General features: G+C 43.3%; 1 protein-coding gene across 1 annotated transcript in view; it reads right to left on the bottom strand.

The window, feature by feature from the left end:
- Positions 1-14,959: 14,959 nt before the first annotated feature.
- Positions 14,960-23,648, bottom strand: part of ABCB7 (ATP binding cassette subfamily B member 7) — a 46,391-nt gene continuing 37,702 nt past the window's right edge. The window contains exons 15-16 of the mRNA XM_054388463.1: positions 22,176-22,283; positions 14,960-16,975 (exon numbers count right to left, since the gene is read on the bottom strand). Of these exons, the coding sequence (XP_054244438.1) occupies positions 16,757-16,975; positions 22,176-22,283 (327 nt within the window). The 3' untranslated portion in view covers positions 14,960-16,756. The remainder of the gene's footprint in view (positions 16,976-22,175; positions 22,284-23,648) is intronic.

The raw sequence follows: 23,648 nt of genomic DNA, 5'->3' as shown, positions 1-23,648 counted from the left end.
CTTCCTGTCTTCCTAGGTCCTAACATACAATTCAGAACTAACTGTATGCTACAGGAAATAATGCTGAGCCTGCAAACAGTGACTGATCTTACTGAGGTTGAAGAAATTCCTGAAGAAGACACAAAAGCTGGAATCAAAAACTACCACACACAGACATTCTCCTTCCCTGTCTGCCACATCCGGCAAGACTTGGAGTTTTGTAAAACAACCATCACAACTCTCCCCAAAATAATTGGTCATTATAAACCTCAAAGGCTGTGGAAAGACTCCCTCAAGACTTCTGTCTTTTTGCCAGTCTGATGTGTAAGACAAATTGGGGAACCAGTGCTGCTTTGTCCATATCTTCTCTCTGTCCTGATGGTGGTGTTTCAGGAACACTCAGAAGAAACTCAAAGCTGCTGGTGACTGCCCTAGGCAGGACAAATTTCCAACAGGCCTGACAGATCTACAGAAGGAAGGAAGGTGAGGAAGGTTCCAGATTAGTTTTTCAGGCTTCTCCATTCCTTGATAGGTTCCTTGCTCCACTTGTCAACCTCCTCCATCCAAAATCACCCAACTCTCCCTTGCAACCTCCCCACAGGGCTAAAAATTTTTATTAAGGTCAGAAAGTCCAGTAGGTCCGCAGCCTTTGAGGCTCCCATGGCCAATACAACACTTAAACCTTGCTGCTAACAGGCTCTGATTCCCTAAATTAGTTTGGCTCTATTTCTCCATTTCCCCCCACCTCCCTCCCACCATTTCAACTTGAACTTGTAAGTCTTTACTTCAGTTGTGCATTTGTCTTACCGTGTTTCCATGGCCAAACACCTCATTATTGGGGGCTTCTGAACAGGATGAAAGAAAAGCTTACATCTGTGCCTTGGCCAAGAGGAACACTGCAGACAAAAGGCTCTATGTTCTCTCCTTCCCTTGGCAGAGCTAACAAGCCTGGCCACTTTAGGGGGGGCTACTGGAGTAGCAGGGAGGGGGGAAAAAGGAAAACAAGACAAAACAAAAAAACAACCAGCAACAACAAAACAGGCTCAGGAATGGTCTGGTATTTTTTCAGTGAGGTGAAGTATGGTTTAGAACAAAATCTGGAGAATGCAAAAAGCTCAGAATGTGTCACAGTAGAAAGCTGGGATGAAGGACAGAGGGCAAATACACTCACTGGCAGCTTCTGAAACAGGACAACTAACTGCAGCAGCAGAGCTGTTTGCCTCTGGATAGCCCCCAAGCTGCAACTCCCAATGCAACATCACCATCGGGGCCCAGGTTCCCTACTGGAATCCTACATCCATCAGCTCAGTGCAGGAGACACATACAGATGAGTATGAAATAGAACAGAGAGATGGGGCTGATTCCCTTGGTTTAAGGCTCCTGCACTTCTGCACAGAATTGTGGCATGGGAGCCATGAGCCCAAACAGACTGGGCATACTTAATGTTCGGTTCCTTGATCCTTGGTCCAGCACAGGCCTGGAAAAAAATCACTCATTGTAGATTTGATTTACTCAGGACAGTAAATCTAATGACCCAGGTGAAGCTGGACACCTCTGCTCTGTGCACTAGATGAAGGAACTGCAGAGGTGTAGTAGATGTTTCTGGATATCCCATAGACCAAACCTTGTCACTGCTTTGGCCAATGTGGCTGGCATCTGAAACTCTTGGACAAAGATGACAGTCACGAGAGTTGGTGACGACTCTTAGCAGGTAGAAACTCAAGGTTTGCTGAGCATTGAAACCTTTCCTGTTACTCTGTTTTCTCTGTTTGGGGCAAGCTGCATGAAAACAGGAGAAAGTTCAGTCCTGTTTGTTGCTGAGGGAATTGTTGCTTGTTGTGTTCCAATAAATGATTTCATTTCTTTAGGAAACATTAAGCTTCTTGTGCCTGGAGGCACCTTCTGCTTTATGCTCTTGCTTCTAACACAGAGGACACTCCAGCAGTGAACAGAGCTCACAGCAAGCAGGGCTGATGAAGATGGTTTTTGCCATGCAGACAGGGCAGCAACATAACGTGGCCACAGAGGTCTTGCCATCCCCATTGCTGCTTGGCCACTCTTCAAAAGTAAATCCAGCCTCAGAGAAATACAGAAAGGTAAATTCATCTTGGCATCAGAAGCATTCTCTCAAACGAACATCCAAGAAAATACTCACTTCCTTTGAACCTAAACATCCTTAAACTATTTTTCCTGAAGCATGAGAAGCTTGGGAACATCTGTGGGTAGCTGCAACTCACCCATATCAGCCAACAGAACCATTCTGTTTTAGCTCTTGTCTCTTTTAAGCCCCATCTAATTATGCAGCTTAACCACAGCAATAGCAGCAGTTTTGCTGAATATGCAACAGTCCCCTCACCATATTTGCATGTGGGGAGACAGAAGGAAAAGACCATTTTGTTTCCATTGCAAGGATTCTATAGGGTTTTACTGACATGGAAAGGACAGAGCCTGCTCCTGTCTATCCCCAGTCACACCTCTTGCTTGCATCTCTTGGATGTGCCTACATCAACTTGAACAGAAACCTGTAACAAATCTCAGAGATTTCCCTCCCCATTGTTCCTCAGGACTGCAGTTCATTAACTACAAGAAATGCAGTTTCATTGCTGTGCATTAACCAACGACTTCCCTATTAGCACTGCTGTCTCCAATCAAAGAATCATTTATGGAAAACAAGGGCAGAGGGAACAACATGCTTTGGCAGCTTGGAGATGATACACCCAGAGCTTTTAGACCCTCTGTCTTATATTTTTATGTTAAAGTATCACGAGATATTACCATATTTTTCATTATTATTTGTGGCACTAAATACTGCAGCACTCAGTGCCAGATGGCTAATATTCAGAATAAAAATACTGCAAGGCCAATCTTAGAAGGGCTTGATGAGAATCTAACAGCATGTATTCATCCTACTTTCCTAATGCACACAGCTAAAATATTAGCAGACTCAAAATCTGGTTTTCCAATATAGAAGAACAGCGTATGATAGAATTATCAGCATGCAGATAGACATATATTTAACTATGGCTGGATAAAGATTTTAATTTCTTGCCATTTTATTTGCATGTTTTAATACATAACACAGGGGTACCTCTTCTGTCTCTCTTTAGAAGGTTATTTTGACCAGTAGAGAAAACAAATTAGTTTCAAAATGCATCAGGAACGCAAGCAAAAAACCCTTTTTCCAGAAACTGTTATTGGTACAAAATACTTTCTTTTTCTTCTTCTTTTTAAAATATATAAACAGCTTGAGTCCTAAACTTAACCAGATGGAAACGTGCCTACAAAGAGTTGGATCTAATTCAGAAGAGACTGACAGCCAACAGATGAGCCAATTTAGACCATCCCATGCCAAAAATGGTCAATCATGTTATCTTATGTGTGACTCTACTCTGGCAGATGCCAACTCTATCCAAACAACTTCAAGCATCTCTTTGGAAGTCAGGATTATTTTACACATGCTTAAAAAAATATATCATAATAATGACTGATTTTTCTGGAAACATTCCACTTAGTTTCAGCATTTTCACATGAGATTTTTAATAATTTATTTTAAGGAGAGATCTGGTTTTTAGAGCCTCCTAGAAGAATAAATGCTCTTAAACCCAACAAAGACTGATTAAAAAAATATTAAATTGCAGTTTAGTGATTTAAATATTAATAAAAGGAAAGATTTACACCTGTGCAAACCAATTTAGCTTCTTTCTCAAGGCAAAATGTTTGCTTTCAAAACCACAGAGAAACACAACAGTAAGTACAGGTTAAATGTGCCTCCTACATTCCTCATCATCTTCCCCAAAACTAAGACTATAGTTAAAATTAAAGGACATTTCTTTTATGGTGAGTTATTATAACCAAGGCATTTTTGTTTTAATTGGTAATTCATAATCTCTCAGTGATTTTTTTTTTCCCTTCCAGAAGACATGTTGACAGATTTGCTGTTAATCTGCTTCAGACTGCAACAGGAAAGGACTAACCTCCTCTTCTGTCTCCAGTATAATGTACACATTCCTCCTCCAGGGAATCTACCACTGGTATGCTTGGGGTTTTTTTCCCCTGTCTTGCCTCTAATTTGAATAAGAATAGTAAAAAAAAAAAAGGGGAATACCACTTATTCAGTTATTAGTCCATCCAAACAGCACAAGGCCATTCAATCCATTCTCCAGCAAATCACATAACCTGTATTTAAGCCCTGTATCTGCTGCCAGCTTCATCTCTTTAAACTCACACTACAGCCCTAGGAGGTCTCAGGTGATGAGATTTCTTTCTCTCTGGTAGATTGAAAGCTGTAGAAACCAGTGTAAACACTTGGTAGATCATCATCTTTCACAGGATACCTTGAAAGGCCACATTTAAAAAATATTAACATCTTCAAATCTATTGTTTCCAGAGAGAATAATGCAGGCTTTTCTCCCAAAGAAGAAGAGGGCAGCAGTTCTGCTAGATAGCCTGTAGTTTGGGTGTCTTCTTGACAATTGCACACAAAGTCGCAATTTCATTTTCCATTTGTACAGCAGGTAATTGCACTGCCTGTGAGAAGTAACCTTACCTCATGTGGCATCAGGGAGTCAGGCAATTATCTGTAGGAGCTACAGCAAGGTCTCAGTTCCCAACCTTTTTGTAGTGTCTTTTGTGATGACAGTCCCAAGATTTTGAGATCCACATGCATTAATCTAGACTGAAGCCTAGACCTTTGGAAGGTTTTAGAGAGCTTCCTTATAGGACAAATACATATTCTCAGTTGTGTGATCATTTTCTGATGTTGTTCCTGCTTCTTTTCAAGAAGGTGTGTATGACAGAGAGCCTGGATGTGGATGTTGTCTTTGCACTTGAGACAATTCTCACAGAAAGGCTCAGTCACACTGAAAAGGGTCACATACAACATTCAGTTTTCACCTGATGGAAACACCAGGGTTTAGGTAACCACACACTGCTCACATCGAATTTTCCCTAACTAGTCCTATCTGGTTTGTAGATTATATTGTTCTTGTACCTTGGCAGCACGTTGGGCTCCGCTCAAACAATCCTAAGATGTTTCTGCTAATCCTTACAGACTTCAAGTATTTTTGACGCTTCCAGAAACAGAGCACCACATCAAATGGTGTAACACAGAGTCGTGAAATCCTTTAGACTGGAAAAGAATTTCAAGATCATCAAGTCCAACCATTAAACCAACACTACCAAGTCCACTGCAAAACCATGTCCCTCAGCACCATGTTTACATGTCTTTTAAACCCCTGCAGGAATGGTGACTCCACCACTGCCCTGGGAAGCCTGTTCCAGGGCTTAACTATTCTTTCAGTGAAAAAATTGTTCCTAATGTCTAATCTAAACCTTACCTGACAAAACTTGAGACCATTTCCTCTTGTCCTGTCACTTCTTATACAGGAGAAGAGACTAACCCCCACCTGTCTCCAACCTTCTTTCAGGAAGCTGAGGTCTCCCTTCAGCCTCCTTTTCTCCAGGCTGAACATCCCTCAGGTGCTCCTCACCAGAGCTGCTGTCCCGACCCTTCACCAGCTTTGTTTCCCTTCTCTGGGCATGGTCCAGCCCCTCAATGTCCTTCTTGTAGTGAGGAGCCCAAAACTGAACCCAGTATGGTATGCTGCAGACTGACCTACTATGATCCATTTGTAATCCTTGCTGGGGAGCAGCTTCAAGATGACTTATCAGTAGGATCAGAAATGCTCTGTCCCAAACTGACCCAAGGCTGGTGTGAAGGTCTGGAGCCCTTGGAGAGAACCACAAGCTGCTGGAGGAGCTCTTGGAAAGCAAGGAAAGCTAACTTTTATCACCTAGGAAGGTTTGGGCTTCTAAATAATTCATAACCTCTGTTTATGGACAACTTAGTCCTTGGGTAGAGCAGCAGTGGTTGAATTTAATTTGCTATATTGCAGCTACCTGGTAAACCAAGTTCTTCTGTGTCAGTGTCACCATTCTAACAGGTCCTAAAGCAGGTTCAGCACTGAGGACTTGAAGGACAAGTGTGCATTAAAACAAGTTGCCTACATAATATGCCTTAGAGGAAACTTTGTTCCACTAAAAATCACATACTTCCATCACAAGGCCCAACAAACTAATCTAGCAAGGAATCTTGTAGAAAGACACAGTTGTTCTATTTGACTGACCACACTTAGACATCTTGTATATTCAAGGCCTTCTACAATTAGATGACCTCTGAGTTTGCATCTCCTCTAACACTGCCCATTTCTTTTTAAATTGTTGCCATTTGCTCTGAACCATAAAGCCATTAGTCTGTGTCCCCTTCCCATGCAGACAGCACTGGTCACCTGAAAACATTCAACAGCAAGGATTCCATGAGGGTCCTCTCCTCTTCTGTTCCCTGCAGAGTTCATAGGCTAACTATTTTCACTTCATTTTTACCTGCAGTCAGAGAGAAATCATCTGTTGAGTAACTTCTTTTTAATCAAGTGTTAAGAATTGTGTCATGGTCATTTCTATAGAAGTTCACCTGAATGACGTCATGGAAAGTCCTGGAGGAAGCCTTTTGGCTCCCACTTCGGAAGACAACTGCTCCATTTCCATGAAATATCACCAGCATCTCACTGCAGTCAATAGGAACAAACCCAAGCATGTTTAACAGATGTCACAAACAGTTCCCAGACTGTCACAGCTTTCCAACATTTCCTAGTTGGTTGTTATTACAAGATCCCTGCAAGTCCCCAGCAAGCACTGCAGCCTCTTACTCTGCTCCTCACGTTCTGACTGGTGACATGAGCTGTCAGACTGTAAACTCAAAGTTGTCAAATAGCTATAAATTTGCAGATTTAGTAAAAGAGCTTAACATTCCTTTGAGCAAAGTCCTTAAGAGATGTAATGCCATAGAATTTATGGTCTGTGAAAGTCTGCACAGTTTTCTGGCTAGAACAGGAGCTCCACAGGACAGCTCAGATGTCAGGAAAGCAGCTTTGGTCTAAATCAGGCACTGCCATTAGACATGAGCTTATGTTCCCACTGAATGAACTTCCTCAGAGACTTTAATATCCAAGTCTAAACCCAGCCATTCGTAGGATTTGCTTTTCTAGACACCTATCAGAAATCATTTGGACTTTCACTTCCTAGACCTTGACTGCTTTCCAGTAGACTAAATAACAGCTAGAAAGTTTAGGGCCTTAAATTAAAACAACCCCCCCAAAATAATCTACAGAAAACATTTTTGTCAGCTTCTGAAGCTGATCATACATTGCAAAGCAGCTTCCTGTATTTCCCTTTGCTTTGCACAAGTGCTATTTGCATTTGGCTTGCCCTCAATTACTCCTGTGCTGTTTATCTTCTCAATATTGCCATCCACCTTCAGCGGTTTCCTGTTCCTTCTTTTATTAACTGTGGTCTCTGCGGTTTTATTTAGTGCTTAGGGCTTGATGGTGTGGCATGATGGCTTTATCTGCAGGAATTACGAGAAGATATAAAGTGTTTTAAACACTGGTGTGTGGATAAATACCTTCCAGACTGTGGCTGAGAGCCCTTGCATCATGGAAGTATCCAGCTAAGTCTGACAGAATTACAGTGACTAGTGCACAAACCTATGACACAAAGGAAGTCTTAAAAAGCTTTAAGCCATCACTTTTGCATACAAAATACTTTGTGAATCTAACACCTGATGGAAATTCCAACCACCAGTTCTGCTGGGAGCACAGCTCAGGCAACAGCAGCTGCTTGTAAAAAGCCCATCCTCACATTCTGCATCTTGCTAGCAAGCACAGGAACCCCCTCCTTTAGGAGGGCTGAATCCTGCCTACCCTGAGTGGTTTTAGCCATGGGGTTCTCCATGTGGTGGAGGAAAATTTCTGTGGTCAGATGGAGATTTCTAACATCAGAAATCCCAGGGAACTGATAAGTCCTTGACGTCTTTTCCAACCTTGTTGATTCTGTGACTCTGTGAAAGCACAAAGCTGATGGGAGCTGGACTCAATTGCCTCCACCTCTTATAGTGCTAAGCACCTGAATACATCCTTCACCAGATAGATATGATGCTCTTTGCAGCACCATTAAGCAGAGTTGAAAGGTTCTGGTAAACACTAATTTTTGGTGGAGATGACATTCAAAATTATTCTTTCCACACTGCAAGAACTGTGTGCAGCTACCATTCTCTAAGATGCCATTTTGGAGGCTCTGCTAGGTAAAATGATCACACAGAGACACTGCTGAACATCAGATGCCTGCACAACTCCAGTAACATATAAGGCACAGTGGACAAAAGCCAGCTCAGAGCAGGATGTTAGCAGCTTCCTCATATTTCATGCTACTTGCCTGCCCAACTGGAATACGCAGACACTGTGGCAGAAAGGTTTCATAGAGCAAGCCTCTCCCCACAAGAGAGCTGCTACATGAGAGGTCCACAGGCAGCACAAGGGCCTTCATTGTGCAGTGTCCCATCCCACCGAGGTCACCTGGTAATGTCCTTTGAAAGACAGCACTTCCCCACAACGCATGAGGGGAAAGGGCCCAGAGCTAAGACAGAAGCTGCCAATGTTCCTTTGAGTTCATAGACAGAAAATATTTCAGGTAGGATTACAGGAGAATTGCAGCCCAGATACAGAGCAAAGTGAAGTGATGTTTAAGAAATGATCAGCCTGTGTGCAAAGCTGCAAAGAGAACTCCTGCAAGCACTGGCTGGGATGAGCATTCAAAGTTTGCAGCTAGGGGATTGAACTTAGAAATTCTTCCTTCCCCCACTAACCCAAACTCACCTCTCTGAATTCCTCTTCCTTTGATATTTATATTTAAATACTGTAACATATTAGTTTTAAAAAAGTTGCTGCATTGTACAACTTAAAGGTCATTCATTTACTTTTACCCTAGAAACTTCAGAAACCATTTGCTTGGGCAAATGACATTTTCAGTGATATCCAGCACAGTCACTCTATGGTCACATCACACACCACTAAACTTTCATCAATTCCCTCCACACACTCAAAGATAAACTTCAGATGCTCCACAATACAACTTTTCAGGTTACTAAAACTTAGATTCCTCCCAGTCTTCACTTCAGACAGTTCTGAGCCATGTCACCTACTTCATACATGCAGAGAAGTTTGGATTCAATCACTCTACTCTGCTGAGGTCACATCTGAAGTACTGTGTGCAGTTCTGGAGTCCCCAGTTCAAGACAGGGAACTACTATAGAGCCCAGTGGAGGCTACAGAGATGCTGAGAGGCCTGGAGCATCTCTGTGAGAAGGAAAGGCTTAGAGCCCTGGGGCTATCGAGCCTGAAGAAGAGCAGCCCCAGAGGGGATCTGATCAATGCTCAGCAAGATCTAAAGGGTATGGGGCAAGAAGATGAGGCCAGACTCTTTCCAGTGGTGCCCAGTGACAGGACAAGGGGCAACAGGCACAAAATGGAAACCAGGAGTTTCCTTATGAACAGGAGGAAAAAATTCTTTGCTGTGAGGGTGCTGAAGCCCTGGAGCAGGCTGCCTAGAGATGTTGTGGAATCTCCTCTAGAGAGATTCCAAACCCAGCTGGACATTGTGATCCTGGGCAACCTGCTGTGGGTGCCCCTGCTTTAGCAAAGGGCTTGGACTGGATGATCTCCAGAGGTCCCTTCCAATGCTCACCATGCTGGGATTCCCTGATTTAAAAAGACTAAAATTGTCAAATATCTTTTTCTTGTTAATGCTCCAGGGATACGTGATGCTGCTACACAGCCCGGGGGAGAGCTGGCCAATACAGCAACATTCATCTACATTCATCACACCAGGTGATGAATGGTTCCCCAGGTCAGTGGCAGTATGGAATTACCTTCCATTTTAGTTTTCTTTACTTGGTAGCATTTAATAAGCTGTTGCTCAGAGCTTCCTTCCCAGTGAGGCCTTATTATCCCAGGTCTAAACACCATTACCAGCAAATCTTTACACAGGCTTCAAAAGAAACCAATGGGAAGTTTGCACAAGGCAGAAGGAACAACTCCAGCCTAAAATACTTTTTGCCTTGTGCTGTCCCCCCTTGTGGTGTCCTGCAAAATACCTGATTACTTGAATCTACTACTGTTAGATTACTACTGTTACTTGAACAGTAACAGTAGCCACAAGCCACATCACTCACCTTCTCTCACAAGCTCTGCACTGCTCTTCCCAGAACTTTCCCTGCTTTTCGTGGTCACTAAGCCCCATCTTTTGCCTATTTCATAATTCATGCATCAACTGTGGTTGAAGTGTTCACTCCAAGTTGCAGACTGACCTTCACATTCCACTTTAACTAGCGTAAAATAGAAGCTTTTCATCTCTTCAGCCACCACTTCTATGAATATTTGTTGGTGCATGCACAAGGCCAGGAAAATTGACAGAAGACACTTGCAGAGTACTTTACCAGGTATTCAAAGGACACACCACCAGCTGGCATATTATATTTCAAACTGTTTCTTCCTCTCCATAATGGAAGGGAAGAATATTCTCTCCTTTCCCCCCCTCTCCAGGATAAGGTTGGTAGCTGTACAAGACATATTGTAAGTTGGTGTGACATAAATGCTTTACTTGACAATTTCATAAAGAGCTGCAAAGCATTGAGGACTGGAAATGAAATGTGGAGGAGTCATATTAGTCTTTCAACTTTGGGGATGCTATTTTAAATTCTGCCCTAAGACACCAGTAAAAATGCATTTTTCCTCTTCTTTTCAAATTAATAAATCCACTGTGCAGCTCAGTACAATTGGCACTTCTCATCTGAGAGATCCTGTGCTGAAACACTGAGGTGACTGTGGTCATGTGCAGGAAACTTGCACAGCGGGTCTGAGAATTCAGAGATTTATTTATGCACACAAAGCCTATCCCACCAGCCCTGCTTTCAGAAGCGCCCAGTAACTCAAAAGAAAGTTAATCATTATGTACTCTCATGGGACATACCTGAAAGTCTACTCAGGAAGATACCTTTAGCCTAACACACAGCCTGCTGGTATACCTAGCAATATCCTGTAGAGCATTGTAACTGCTCTAATGACTGGCTGAGACAGCTGGGGTTGTCCAGTCTGGAGAAGGCTCCAGATCTACCTCTTCTAGTCCAATTCCCCTACAGTCAACAGGGACATCTGCAACTAGAGCAGGTTGCTCAGACCCACAATCAACCTGACCTACAATGGTTCCAGGGATGCGGCATCTCCCACCTCTCTGGGCATCTTGGGCCAGGGTCTCACCACCCTCACTGTCAAACATTTCTCCTTCCTCTCCAGTCTAAATCTCCCTCTTAGTTTAAACTATCACCCCTTGTCCTGTCACAACAGACCCTGCTTTCTGATCAGCCACTTAAAGTTCAGAAAGGCCACAATTAGGACTCCCTGAAGCCTTCTCTTCTCCAGGCTGAACAACCCCAATTCTCTTCAGTCATGTGAAGGACTCAAGCAAATTCTTAAACCAGATCTACTTCTGCTGTTCACAAGTTGAGAGTTTACATTTATAAAATGCAGATGTTTAAAGTAAGAACCAGTCAAGGTTTTTCTTGATGTGTTTTGATGTTTCACTCTCATCAGCATGACACACCCAACATGAGTGCTCTTCATGTTTTTGCAGCTCCACACGCTGAAAGTTAAATGAAAGCCGAGTGGGTACAGAATTCAGGTGCACTCTTTGGACTTACCTCTCTGATCCATCAACTGGAATGTCTTTTCCTTACACTAACCCATATTCCCATCATCATTTGTGACCAGCTTCACTGTCATTACCAAACTCCTCATCCACTGTTTTCATTTAAAAGGCATATCGCAAGCTTCCCAGAGCTCCTACAGCTGTTAGTAAGACCACTGCTCTCAGTGTCCATACCAGTGACTATGTCCCCTGCAGTGTGCTGCAAAGCTGGAAGAGCCATTTTGGCAGGACACCCATTTCTATTCACAAAGATGCATCTTTTATTTTGTAATCGTTATCCCCACACTGAGGAACAGCAGGAGTCAGGGGAGGATATTTACACAATTTGTTGTGGTCCTGAACTCCTGCCATCTCCCTGTACAACAGGAATTTATACATTTTCATTCTGAAAAGGAACCTGAACATCATTTCAGTGCTAAGAGAGGTGTAGGTAATTACTCATCCATGTAACAGAGGTGCTGAGGGTAAACTGAGGGATCAGCTGCAAACAGCAAGTTATAAACATCCATTTGTGAAAACAAAACAACCTCCAACCAACCATTAATTAAGATTTCTACTTAGAGGTGAGAATCCCCAATCTCTGCTCCATTCTCATGAGACCCCACTTGCAGTGTTGTGTTTGTGTCCAGCTCTGGAGCCCCCAACACAAGAAGAACATGGAACTGTTCAAGCAAGTTCCTTTCAACCCAAAAAACATTCTACGATTCTATGAATAGCCAAAATTTGTGTGTTGTGTCTTCATGTCTTGTGCCTAATAACCTTACATGGGAATTACAATTAAATTCTGTAAGTTCATTAATAGATGAACACTGCAAGGAGCAGCCCCCTTTTAACACCCATTGTTCACACATTTCCTTTAAGAACAAAAAATGAAAAGAAAAAAAAATATTTTTTCCACTCTAAAATTGCAGACAGATTTTATCATGGAAGTAGATGGATGGCTTGAATTTTGAAAAACAACCAGGTAAAAGTCCAGAATATGAAAAGCTGCCGTTTAGAAAAGCGATGCTGCAGACTGCAGAGGAGCAGAATTATCAAGATGCACTGAGGCTGGCAAAGAGCTCCAAAACCAACCTGTTTGTGGTCAGACAGCACTGCACCGAGTCCCTCCTCAGCCAGGACTCTGCCACTCAGCATTCTAAATGTCTGTCTTAATTGGTGACACTTTGGAGACATATCAATAAAATCATAGAACCATAGAACTGTTTTGATTGGAAAAGATCTCTAAGATCATCAAGACGACCACCAACCTAATAGCATCATGGCCATTAAACCATGTCCCAAAGTGCCATGTCCATGTCCACAAGTTTCTTGAACACTTCCAAGGATGATGACTCCACCACCTCCCTGGCTAGCCTGTTTCAATGCCTGACCACTCTTGCAGTAAAGACATTTTTCCTAATATCAAAACTAAACCTTCTCTGGCACAATTTCAGGCCATTTCCTCTCCTTCTATCACCTAATACTAGGGAGAAGAGACCAACCTCCACCTCACTACATCCATCTTTTGGGACAATAAAACCAAAAAGAGAGCACAAGTTTTACTCTCTAGCAGCTGATACGATCACAGTTTGGCTCTGCTCACAAAATGTAACTCAGTATTTTGTTCTTGCATCTCTGACAGAGCTGAGGCAGCAGAGGATCCTGCTCACAACTCATCAGCTACAACAGGACCTTTTCTACTTTTAGAGGAATTTTGTCCCATTTAACTTGGGAAAGTACCGGGGGGGAGCAAACCCTTTTGGCTCTCATTAGTACAGATGCTTTTTTTCTCCCCATCCTGTTCTCCATTTCTTGTGTGTAGCTGCTATCTGGTGAAGTCTATTTCTATAACCTGTGCCTTAAAAGCAGACAGGCAAGCGCAGAAAGTATCCCTTCAAACAAAGCCCCAAACTCTGGAATGCTTATCCAGCAACTCCACCACACAGGAAGTTTTCTGTCATCTCCAGAAACTCACTGCAACTCTTCAAAGCAAAAATTCTACTCTACAACTGGCCTCTGCTTTCAGTAAGTGCCTTTGTTAAGAGCTACCTCCCCTCGTTCAGTTTGCTCAAAGCTGGACAAAGCTGCAGTACATTGACTGGCATCAAAACTGATGGCAGAGGTTGCTGATGCCATTGCAGCTGTAGCAAACCCTTCACAGAGTTCCACAAATGGGAATTATTCCTGGTATTTACCACAGAAAACAAGCCTCATCCCAAACCTGCCATACCCAGAGGACTTGCAAAGGTCCATCCCCAGTGACAAATGCATCAGCTTTGTACAATCACTTGTTCATCTGCAAACTTCCCTTCCCAAAAATCATATTTGGCATTACAATGGCTTTTGCTTTCAGACAGTGAAGATCACACCTGCAGACAATTACCAGTACGTTGAAGCCCTGCAACATGGAATACTGTTCACCAAAGAAAAATATTCTCCTCCAGCTTTCAGCCCAGTGACATTTCTAACCCTTGCGCCAAAAGAAAAAAGAATTTTCAGGACTGAAATATTCTCATTTTCAGCCTTTGCACACGATCTGCTGCAAGCAACAGCAGAGAAATTATTTACTTCCAAGCACCAGCTCCTGCAGGGTGGGGAGAGACTGGGGAGGGACAACACATGGGCTGGGTTTTTATTATCCACAAAACAGGAAAGGGAGATGGCTGAGAAAAAGACTTTTGAATAAACCTTTGCTAACTGTTTCTGGCAGTTCAGAGATAACTGCACCTTGAGAGCCAACCTCACTGCTGTCAAAAACTAAAAATGAGACAATTAGCGAAAATAAAAGGAAGATGGTAAGCTAGAAGAATTCTGAGCAGCCACCACAGTAACAAGGCTTGGCTTCTGCTCTCCAAGAATGACAATAAAAGTCTCTCCTTTTGCTACACTTTAAACTGGAGATTGATGCCAGGTTGCTTTTATTTTATTTCAACCACGTTGGGGTTTTTTGGTGTTTTTTTTTTCCTTTTTTTTTCCTTTTTTTTTTTTCAATCCATGATTTTACTATAGCTAAAAGGAGTTTCTAACAGAAAAGACAGCAAAGGTTTCAGCCCCTTTGTATTAGTTTCTACATTTATTCACAGGGGAAAGTATAACACAAAAAAAGAAAAACAAAACCAAACACTATTTGCACCTAAATTTCCAGCAGCACTGAATTCAGTGCTTTGCTTGTGCCCACACTGAGGTATCTTGCATCTGATTTACAATCATAATTACAGTGTAGGTATACTGGTAAAATTCCCCAGAAAAGAAGAAGAAGAAAAAGAAATATTTTTCACAATCCAAAAGATTGTGGACAGGGGAGATTAAAATACAGGGAAAGGCTCCTAGGTCAAGATGAGTACAGGGAGAAATCACTCACCAATGACCCAAACAGACTTGATTTGGGGGAAAATTAATTTATTGCCAATTAGAAGCCAGAGCAGGGTAATGACAAATAAACCCAAATCTTAGCCCCCCTTCCCCCCATGCCACCCTTCTTCCCAGGCTCAACTTCACTCCCAAATTCTCTGCCTCTCCCTCTCAGTAGTGCAAGGGGATGAGGAATGGGAACTGTGGTCAGTTCATCACATGCTGTCTGGGCTCCATCTTCCTCCTCACGCTCTTCCCCTGCTCCAGCATGGGGTCCCTCCCACTGAAGACAGTCCTCCATGAACTTCTCCAGCATGGGTCCTTCCTACAGGCTGGAGCTCTTCATGAACTGTGCCAGTGTGGGCCCCTTCCATGCAGCATAGTCCTTCAGTAACAGACTGCTTCAGTGTCAGCTACCCACAGGGTCCCAGCCTCCTTTAGGGCACATCCACTTGTTCAGGCATGAGGTCCTCCAAGCACTGCAGGTGGGTATCTGCTCCACCATGGATCTCCATGGGCTGCAGGTGAACAGCCTGCCTCACCCTGGGTTTCACCACAGACTACAGGAGAATCTCTGCTCTGGTGTCTGGAGGACCTCCTCCCCCTCCTTCTCTGACCTTGCTGCCTGTAGAGTTGTTTTTCCTCACATCTTCACTCCTCTCTTCTGACTGCTTCTGCTCTTCTGCTTTTTTTCCCCCCCTTCTTAAGTAAGTAATCCCAGAGGTGCCACCCCTGTCACTGATGGGCTCAGCCTTGGCCAGTGGCAGGTTCATCTTGGAGCTGGCCAGCAATGGCTCTGTCAGATGCAGCTGAAGCTTCTGGTAGCTTCTCACAGAAGCCACCCCTGTAGTCCCCCTGCCACACAAACCCAATCAGAGAGCCTGAGGTTTTTCAACACTGAAGAAGTTCTGGCTATTGAAATGAGGAGATGATTATTGCTAGGATTTCCACATTATCCAGGTCATTTTCTCATACATTAATGACATAATAGAAATTTATGGAAGGCTTTATTGAATCTTAATTGCTCCCTAAGACCATGACTGAAATAGAAATCGTGACTGCATTCTGCGTTGACTGCTGCAGCAGATGCTGAGGATACAGAACCACGAATCCAGGTTCTTTTAAGGGAAACTTCCAATTCTTCCTATTTACACACGTTTTCTCTGTTATCTGTCAAGTCACACAATACTTGGTAACTACAAATTTTTGCCAGCTCTTAAAAAATAATGTTAGCTTGTAGGCTAATACCCACACGTTCCTGATATCCCCCTGTGAAAGCTGTTTTGAAAGGGTGAGATGGATAACTCCAATATTTAATTTGCTACCAGAAGACTCTAATTTTTTCTTGAAGGCTTTTCTTATTCTTTACAAGGAGGAACATTTTAAACCAGAACACCACTGAAGAAATGAAATTGCACCTTCCTCACTAGCAAATGAGCTCAAAGTAGCCCAATTACAATTAAAACATGACATCTTTATCACCCATTAATGATGAGAAATACTGTAAGTCAAGGACAAATCTGTTTACAATTTAATAATCCACCTCAAGCGACTACCAGGAGAATTTGCCAATGCCTAAAAAATTGCCATAAATTACACTCTTAGTGGAGAAGTCTGAAGTTTCTGACACAGCTCAGCTCTTGCAGACACCACTGAATATTAGATATTTCTAAATATGTAAAAATAGAACTCCTTTGGTTGAAATTATGTCCCTCTGAGAAACTGGAAAACCCCAAAACTGCAAAACCCAGGAAAAGTTTTTCAAGGGCTGACTTAAAAACAAGAGCTGCACTCCAGTGTGATCTTGTGCATTTGTAACCTGTTCTAGAAGACAGATGCAGGACCATATTTAGCAGGAACAGTTTCCACAGCCTTTTACGCTGTTGCTAATTTCTTCTTCTAGTTTTTTCCTTTCCTCTTCTTTGGACATCCGGGTGTTTCTCTCTTCCCAGCTGGGATTCTTGTGACTATTCAGTACTTTGCTGCTTTGCGTGTGCCACATCTCATAATAGAGGTTGTTAGGACTTGCAAGGAGATCTGAATGTCTACCACGCTCCACAACTTTACCCTGCAAGAGAAGGAAAGTCATTCAGTCACCAACATCACCAGATGTTCAGCAATGTAAATGCTGCCAGCACACAGGACATGGATTTGCAATAGGGATTAGCACAGAGAAGGATGTTGGGATAGCAGCGAGAGACTGAACACGATGCACTGAACTGTGTGTTACATAGTGAGCTGGAAGGAGAGATTCAAAGTGGAGATTAGGAAAAAATTCTTTCCAGTGAAGGTGGTGAGACACTGGAACAGCTTACCCAGGGACACAGTTGATGTCCCCTCCCTGAAGGTGTTCAAGGACAGGTTGGATGAGCCATTGAGCAACCTGGTATAGTGGAAGGTGTCCTTGCCTATGGCAGTGGGTTGGAACTAGATAATCTTTTTAAGGTCCCTTCTGACCCAAACCATTCTGTGAATCTACAAAACACAAGAAGCTGTGCTCCTCTCAAATGAAAATAAATGGGAATGAAAATGCCTTTTGTCCAGCTGGTCAAAATTTAAAGCCCATCAACATGGAAGTTTAAATAGCTCTTCCAGTTTCAGTAGTAAATGTAAACACAGAGATCTCTTTGAGGAGCAAGATGTTAAACAACTAGTGCAAAAGTAACAGCAGCATACTGACCAAACGTGTTTGGCTTTGCTTGGTAACACACTCGCTGACACTAAGGAGCTAAAGGAAAAGAGCACAAAGGGATTTGTACTAGATCTGTGCTACAGCTCTCATCACAAGAAGGATATTGGTTAATATCCTGGTTTGAGCAGGTATGGAGGAGGCCAGGCTGAGAGACTTGGGGTTGTTCAGCCTGGAGAAGAGAAGCCTCCAGGGAGACTTTCTGGTGGCCTTCCAGGACTTTAAAGGGACCACTCAGAAAGCTGAGGACAGACATTTGAGCAGGGCCTGTTGAGACAGGACAAGGGGTGATGGTTTGAACTGAAAGAGGGAGATTTAGACTGGAGAGATAGAAGAAATTTTCTTATACTGAGGGTGGTGAGACCCTGTCCCAGGTTGCCCAGAGATGTGGTAAACACTCCATCCCTGGAACCATTCCAGGTCAGGTTGTTTGTCACTCTGAACAACCTGCTCTAGTTGCAGATATCCTGCTGATGGCAGGGCATTGGCCTAGATGAGCCTTAAAGGTCCCTCCCAACCCAAGCCATTCTGTGACTGTATGATCCAGACTCATCCCTTCACTCTGAGACACACTTCTACATTCATGGACACCAAATTACCATAATATATTCACCCTGCAGATCTTCTGTCTTTTGGGAAAAGACAGTGTTAGATGGACAACTACATGGATTTTATATTAGCTCTAAATTCTGATCTACAATTAAATCTACCTCCTTGTGACAGCTGCTGATGAACATGCTGGGAAAAAAATTGGGTCTTGTCACTTCTATTACCAGCCATGCTGGTGGAATCTGAATAAACAGACACTTGACCAACATCACTGCAGAATTTACTTACACTGTTCAGTGGTTAGATTTCAGAGCAGCAGAGACTAGGTGTCCTGGTCTGAGCTAGACCAGAACTAATTCTGTTCAGTGTTTGGACTTCCCAGCTCAGGCTCTGCTCAGTGAGGCACTTCCTGAAGTTCAGGGCAGGCTTGTACAGCCAAGGGCTGCTTCTAGCAGTGAGAAGCTGATGGTGAGAGTTCCAGCCAAGGGCTGGGCTGCAGGAAGGCTCTGGCTTGGCTTTGCTCCTGGCCACACCAAGGGCACTGCCACATCTTGTGCCCCACCTTGGAGTGCAGGAAATTAGAGGTGGCACTTGCAGGTGCCCTTCAACCAAGGGACCAACAAGGGATTCCATCCCATGGATAGCATCTTCAGGAGAAAGCTGAAGTGTCACCAGGATCAAGCCTGCTCTTCACTGACCAGTGTCCAAGGAGGACTCTGTCCCTTCTGCCTTCCATTCTGATCCCTGTGTTCCTCAATCCAGTTCCAGAATGCAGCTCCTGAATCTGGTTCCCATCTGCTGCTGATTCCAATCTGGGACTTGCCCCAGCATCAGTGGTGCCAATGGTGACGCCATTGCTATCAGGGGTTGGGTTCCATGTTGGTTTGTGTCCCTCTCTCTCTATTTCATGGGATTGTTCTTTCCATCCCAGCTGGTTTAGCTTCTTTCCCAGCCCATCAGTCTCCCTCCCTTCTTCCCCTTCTCCTCCCTTTGGAAACCAGAGGGGTTCATGGGGAGCCTCTGACACTCATCTGGTCACCAGCCCAGCCTTAACCCATGACACCAGGCTTTTGGATTATGGCTTGTACGGTTTGGGTTTTTTAGTAATTCTTTGAAGCTCATCAAAATGTAACTGCTCTGTTCAGCTTCACAGCGTGAAGATCAATATCATTAATTAACCATTAGTTTACTCACTCAGGGATTATTCTGATTTTGCCTAGGCAAAGATGCTGGAATTGTGATGCCCCATGTCCACTGCTAAGCAAAACCAGTCACAATCACCTCATCTCCACTCCTCAGCCCTCTTTATCTGGTTCTAGGACAGTGCTGATCAAGCAAGCTGGGACAACAAGAGGCAGCTTTCTGCTGAGCAAAGGATGTCTCACGAAGCAGTCAGGCACCCCAAGTGCTGCACTACCCTGTGTTGCTCATTCACAGTCTTTGTTTCATCACCACCACTCAGGGAAGCGAGCACCCTGCCTGGTTTACAGCTTCAGGTTGTGCTTTTATTTGCAATTTAACAGTTACACCCTAACACAAAACATGCTCTTAGCAAGCTGTGAAATCTTGCCTTGAAAACAAAAAGTTGCAGATTGTCTTGTAACACGTTAAAAAACCCACAAAACACTTGCAAGATGTTTTACCATGGAGTTACAGAAAGGATACACCTTAGGAAGTGACTCTGTAGCCAAAACTGAAAAAACCAAGCTGATCTAAAGCAAATCAAAACTCCACAGAGCAGCAGGGGTCGTTTATTCCACTGCTTCATTTCTGAGTTGGAAGAGACCTTCAAGATCAAGTCCAAGCTTCAACCCAACACCTTCATGGCCATTAAACCATGTCCCCAGGTGCCATGTCCACAAGTTTCTTGAATACCTTCAGGGATGGTGACTCTACCACCTCCCTTGGCAGCCTGTTCCAGTGCCTGACCACTTTTCCAGTCAAGACATTTTTCCTAATACCCATCTTAAACCTCCCCTGGCACAATTTCAGACCATTTTGTCTCATTCTATCACCTGATGCTAGGGAGAAGAGATCAACCCCCACCTCACGCCAACCTCCTTTCAGAGTTGCAGAGAACAATGAAGTCTCCCCTCAGCCTCCTCTTCTCCAGACTAAACAGCCCCAGTTCCCTCCACTGTTCCTCATAAGACCTGTTCTCTAGACCCTTCACCACCTTTGTTACCCTTCATCTGAAGTTAAAACTTATATAGCAAAAATAGTTCTGAATGTCACCATTTCAGGAGATTTTGTAAAGATTCCCCATGAAATCTTTAACATACTGTAGGAATAATGTATTTTCTTTTAGATATGCATATTTTAGTCACTAAATACACCTATGATCACAAGCATATAAATAGCAGCTGCAAAAAATGAATGCAGAGATAAATTTAACATCTATTATCAGCAGATTAGAGCACTAGATTTTCAGCATTATCAGTTAAAAACCTAGGAAGGTATAATAAGGACATGTTTATTTTAAATCTATAGCCAGATAGGGGTAATAGAGAAGAAAATGGACTTAGGAGAGACTGAATACAAGGTAATAGCCGAATAGTGATATTAGTAAATCAAATGTTGAAACTTCTTTTTTTTTCCTTAGAAGCCCACAGAAAGGGAATAATCACACTTTTCTCCAGGTACAATACAGAATGGTGGTCAGATTTAACACATAATTAGAGTGAACAATCCTACAACAGTTTTATCTGCATGGAAACAGAACACACTGTCCTCTCTTTCCATTGAAAGAAAAATAAACAATGGGTGTATGTGAAAAACAGACACTCACTGAGCACTGAAAGTAAGACAGAAATTGGGGAACACATGAGGAAACCTGATCTGACATGGAGCAGATGATATAAAAAACATGCAACATGAAGCCAGCGTAGTGACTGAAATCTGTCATAATCCAGATCAAGAACACAAAAGTAAATGAATCCCCAAGCCCCAGCATGGTGGGCTTGGAAAAGATCTCTGGAGCTCATGTAGTCCAACCCCCTTCCTCAAGCAGGGGCACCCACAGCACCTTGCCCAGGACCACAATGCCAAGGTGGGTTTGGAATCTCTCCAGTGAAGGAGATTCCACAACCTCTCTGGGCAGCCTGCCTCTAGGGCTCCAGCACCCTCACACCAAAGAATTTTCTCCTCCTGTTCAGATGGAAGCTCCTGAGTTCCAGTTTGTGCCAACTGCCCCTTGTTCTGTCACTGGACTCCACTGAAGAGTCTGGCTCCATCCTTTTGCTCCTACTCTTTAGCTCTTGTTGAGCATTGATCAGATCCTCTCTCAGGCTGCTCTTCAGGCTCAACAGCCCAAGGGCTCTCAGCCTTTCCTCCTCACAGAGAGTCCACTGGACTCTTTCCAGTAGTTCCCTGTCTCTTTCAAACTGGGGAGCCTAGAACTGAACCCAGTATTCCAGATGTGCCCTCCCCAGGGCAGAGTAGAGGGAGAAGAAATCCTCCCTCAATCTGATGGTCACACTCTTTGGAATGCACCTCAAGAGACCATTTGCCTTCTTGTCCACGAGGGCACATTGCTGACTCATGGTGAACATGTCCACTAGCACTTGCCCATATGTTGAACTAGACTGGACCCAGTACTGACCCCTGGGGAACACTGTGAAATGCAGGACTCCAACTAGACCCTGAATGCTGATCACAACCCTCTGAGCTCTGTCCTTCAGCCAGTTCTCAATTCAACTCACTGTCCACTCACCCAACCCACGCTTTCTAAGCTTCCCTGGGAGGATGTTGTGGAAGACAATGCCCAAAGCCTTGGTGAAATAAGCAAGCGAAGTAAAAGCACAACACACAAGAGAGTCTCATATCCCAAGTTTCGCAACCGACAAACTGTTACCTGCAAAGAGCAACACAAAGAGCAAAGCTTGGCCTAGAACTTTCTAAGGTTGCTCATTTCCAAAGAAAGACCTTTCAGGAGCTTGGTAGGAGTGTAATACTTGAAAATGGACACACAGAGTCTAAACCAGACACTGACATGATGTGAAAATTACACATCACCAGGTGATGATCTCACCTTATCTAGCACGATGATTTCATCTGCATCAACTACTGTGGACAGCCTGTGAGCAATGAAAACTGACGTCTGGTGCTTCACCATGGCCCTCATGGCGCTGAGGATGTTCTGCAGGATTAAGAGAGACAAACTCTTAGACACTCCCGGATGGTCTGAAGAGAAAAAACGCTGATGGGAAGTAGGCAAATTACTGTAAATCAGTTTTGAGAAGCATCTCCAGCACTGCTCTACCTTCACAATGAGATACAGCTACAAGCAGGGACGGAAGAAAAGCCCAGAAGAATCAAAAGCAGGCTCTGATGAGGTCCTCAAACTGCAAAAAACCAACCAACCTCATATTCATGGAAAACAGACAGCTCAAGGAACACAGAGAGAGAAGTGTGACTTGATTTCACGCCAAACTTCCCCACATCACCATGCTAAAATAGCAGTAAAGCCATGAAAATTACAAATCATCCTCAAACTTCCCAATTACTGGAAGCGAAAGAAAAAAAATCCCTCTCAATAGCATGCTAATGTGGAACATGGAGTTAAAGCAATCATGGGAGTTATCTTTATTGTCTTCCTCTCTTCCTTCCCCCCTTCCTTCTTCTCTTACTCTCTTCTTTTCCACTGCTGTCTTCCACCTTCCCAAAGCAAACTCAGATCCTAGCAGTGCTAACTGGGACATTGTGCCCTGGCTACAAGAAGAACAGCACAGCACTGTCCTTCTCCTCCTGAGCAGCCTCTGTCAGAAAGCATCTCAATTACTAGAGATACTTTTGTGCAAAGGACTCATTTTAATTTGACTGCCTTTAAGGAGCAGTTCTACTCCAAACCTTTCAGCTTTGCTTATGGTTCTTGCAATAAATACAGCAAAGCAAAAGAGAGAAAGAATCCAAGTTGAGTTCTGCAGAACTGGGTGGCCCAAAAAGAAGCTGGGCTACAGTTAAATGCTGCTGAAGAGCTGTGCAGTATGGACTTGGATTTCTTTGTGTCTGCAAAATGAAAGTAATTTAGTGACCACAGGTCAATAAATTTGCTCGATAATCTGCCTAAGTGAACACAAACATAGCTCAAGCTCTAGGTTTTGATGACATTAGTTTGTGAAATTACTGCTGCTGTTGAGAGTTGAGTATTTAAGCAATGATGTGGTTATGCAGCCTGATGCAGTTACTGTGGTAGTTATGACATCAATGTCACAACACTCTGATGTTCCACAGCCTTTCCTGTGAAAGGAATACAAATTACTGCAGGTTACACCTCCCCGATTTGCATCCCCAAAAGATACTGCACAATCATCAAGAGGTTTTCTGTTCTGCATTATGTCACCATTATTTATAAGACATTCTAAATGAGTGCTAGAGGTCATCTAAAACATTTTAAAGTGGTTGGAAAGGTCCACACTTCATGGCCATATGAGGTACATAAACAGCTTCAAGAGAAGAAGGTTTAATGGTGAACAGAACATCAAGACTGTAAAAGAGGAAATAC

The sequence above is a fragment of the Indicator indicator genome, chromosome 17 (assembly GCF_027791375.1).
Source record: "Indicator indicator isolate 239-I01 chromosome 17, UM_Iind_1.1, whole genome shotgun sequence".
Lineage (NCBI taxonomy): Eukaryota > Metazoa > Chordata > Aves > Piciformes > Indicatoridae > Indicator > Indicator indicator.
This window is presented reverse-complemented; position numbering and strand designations above follow the sequence as displayed.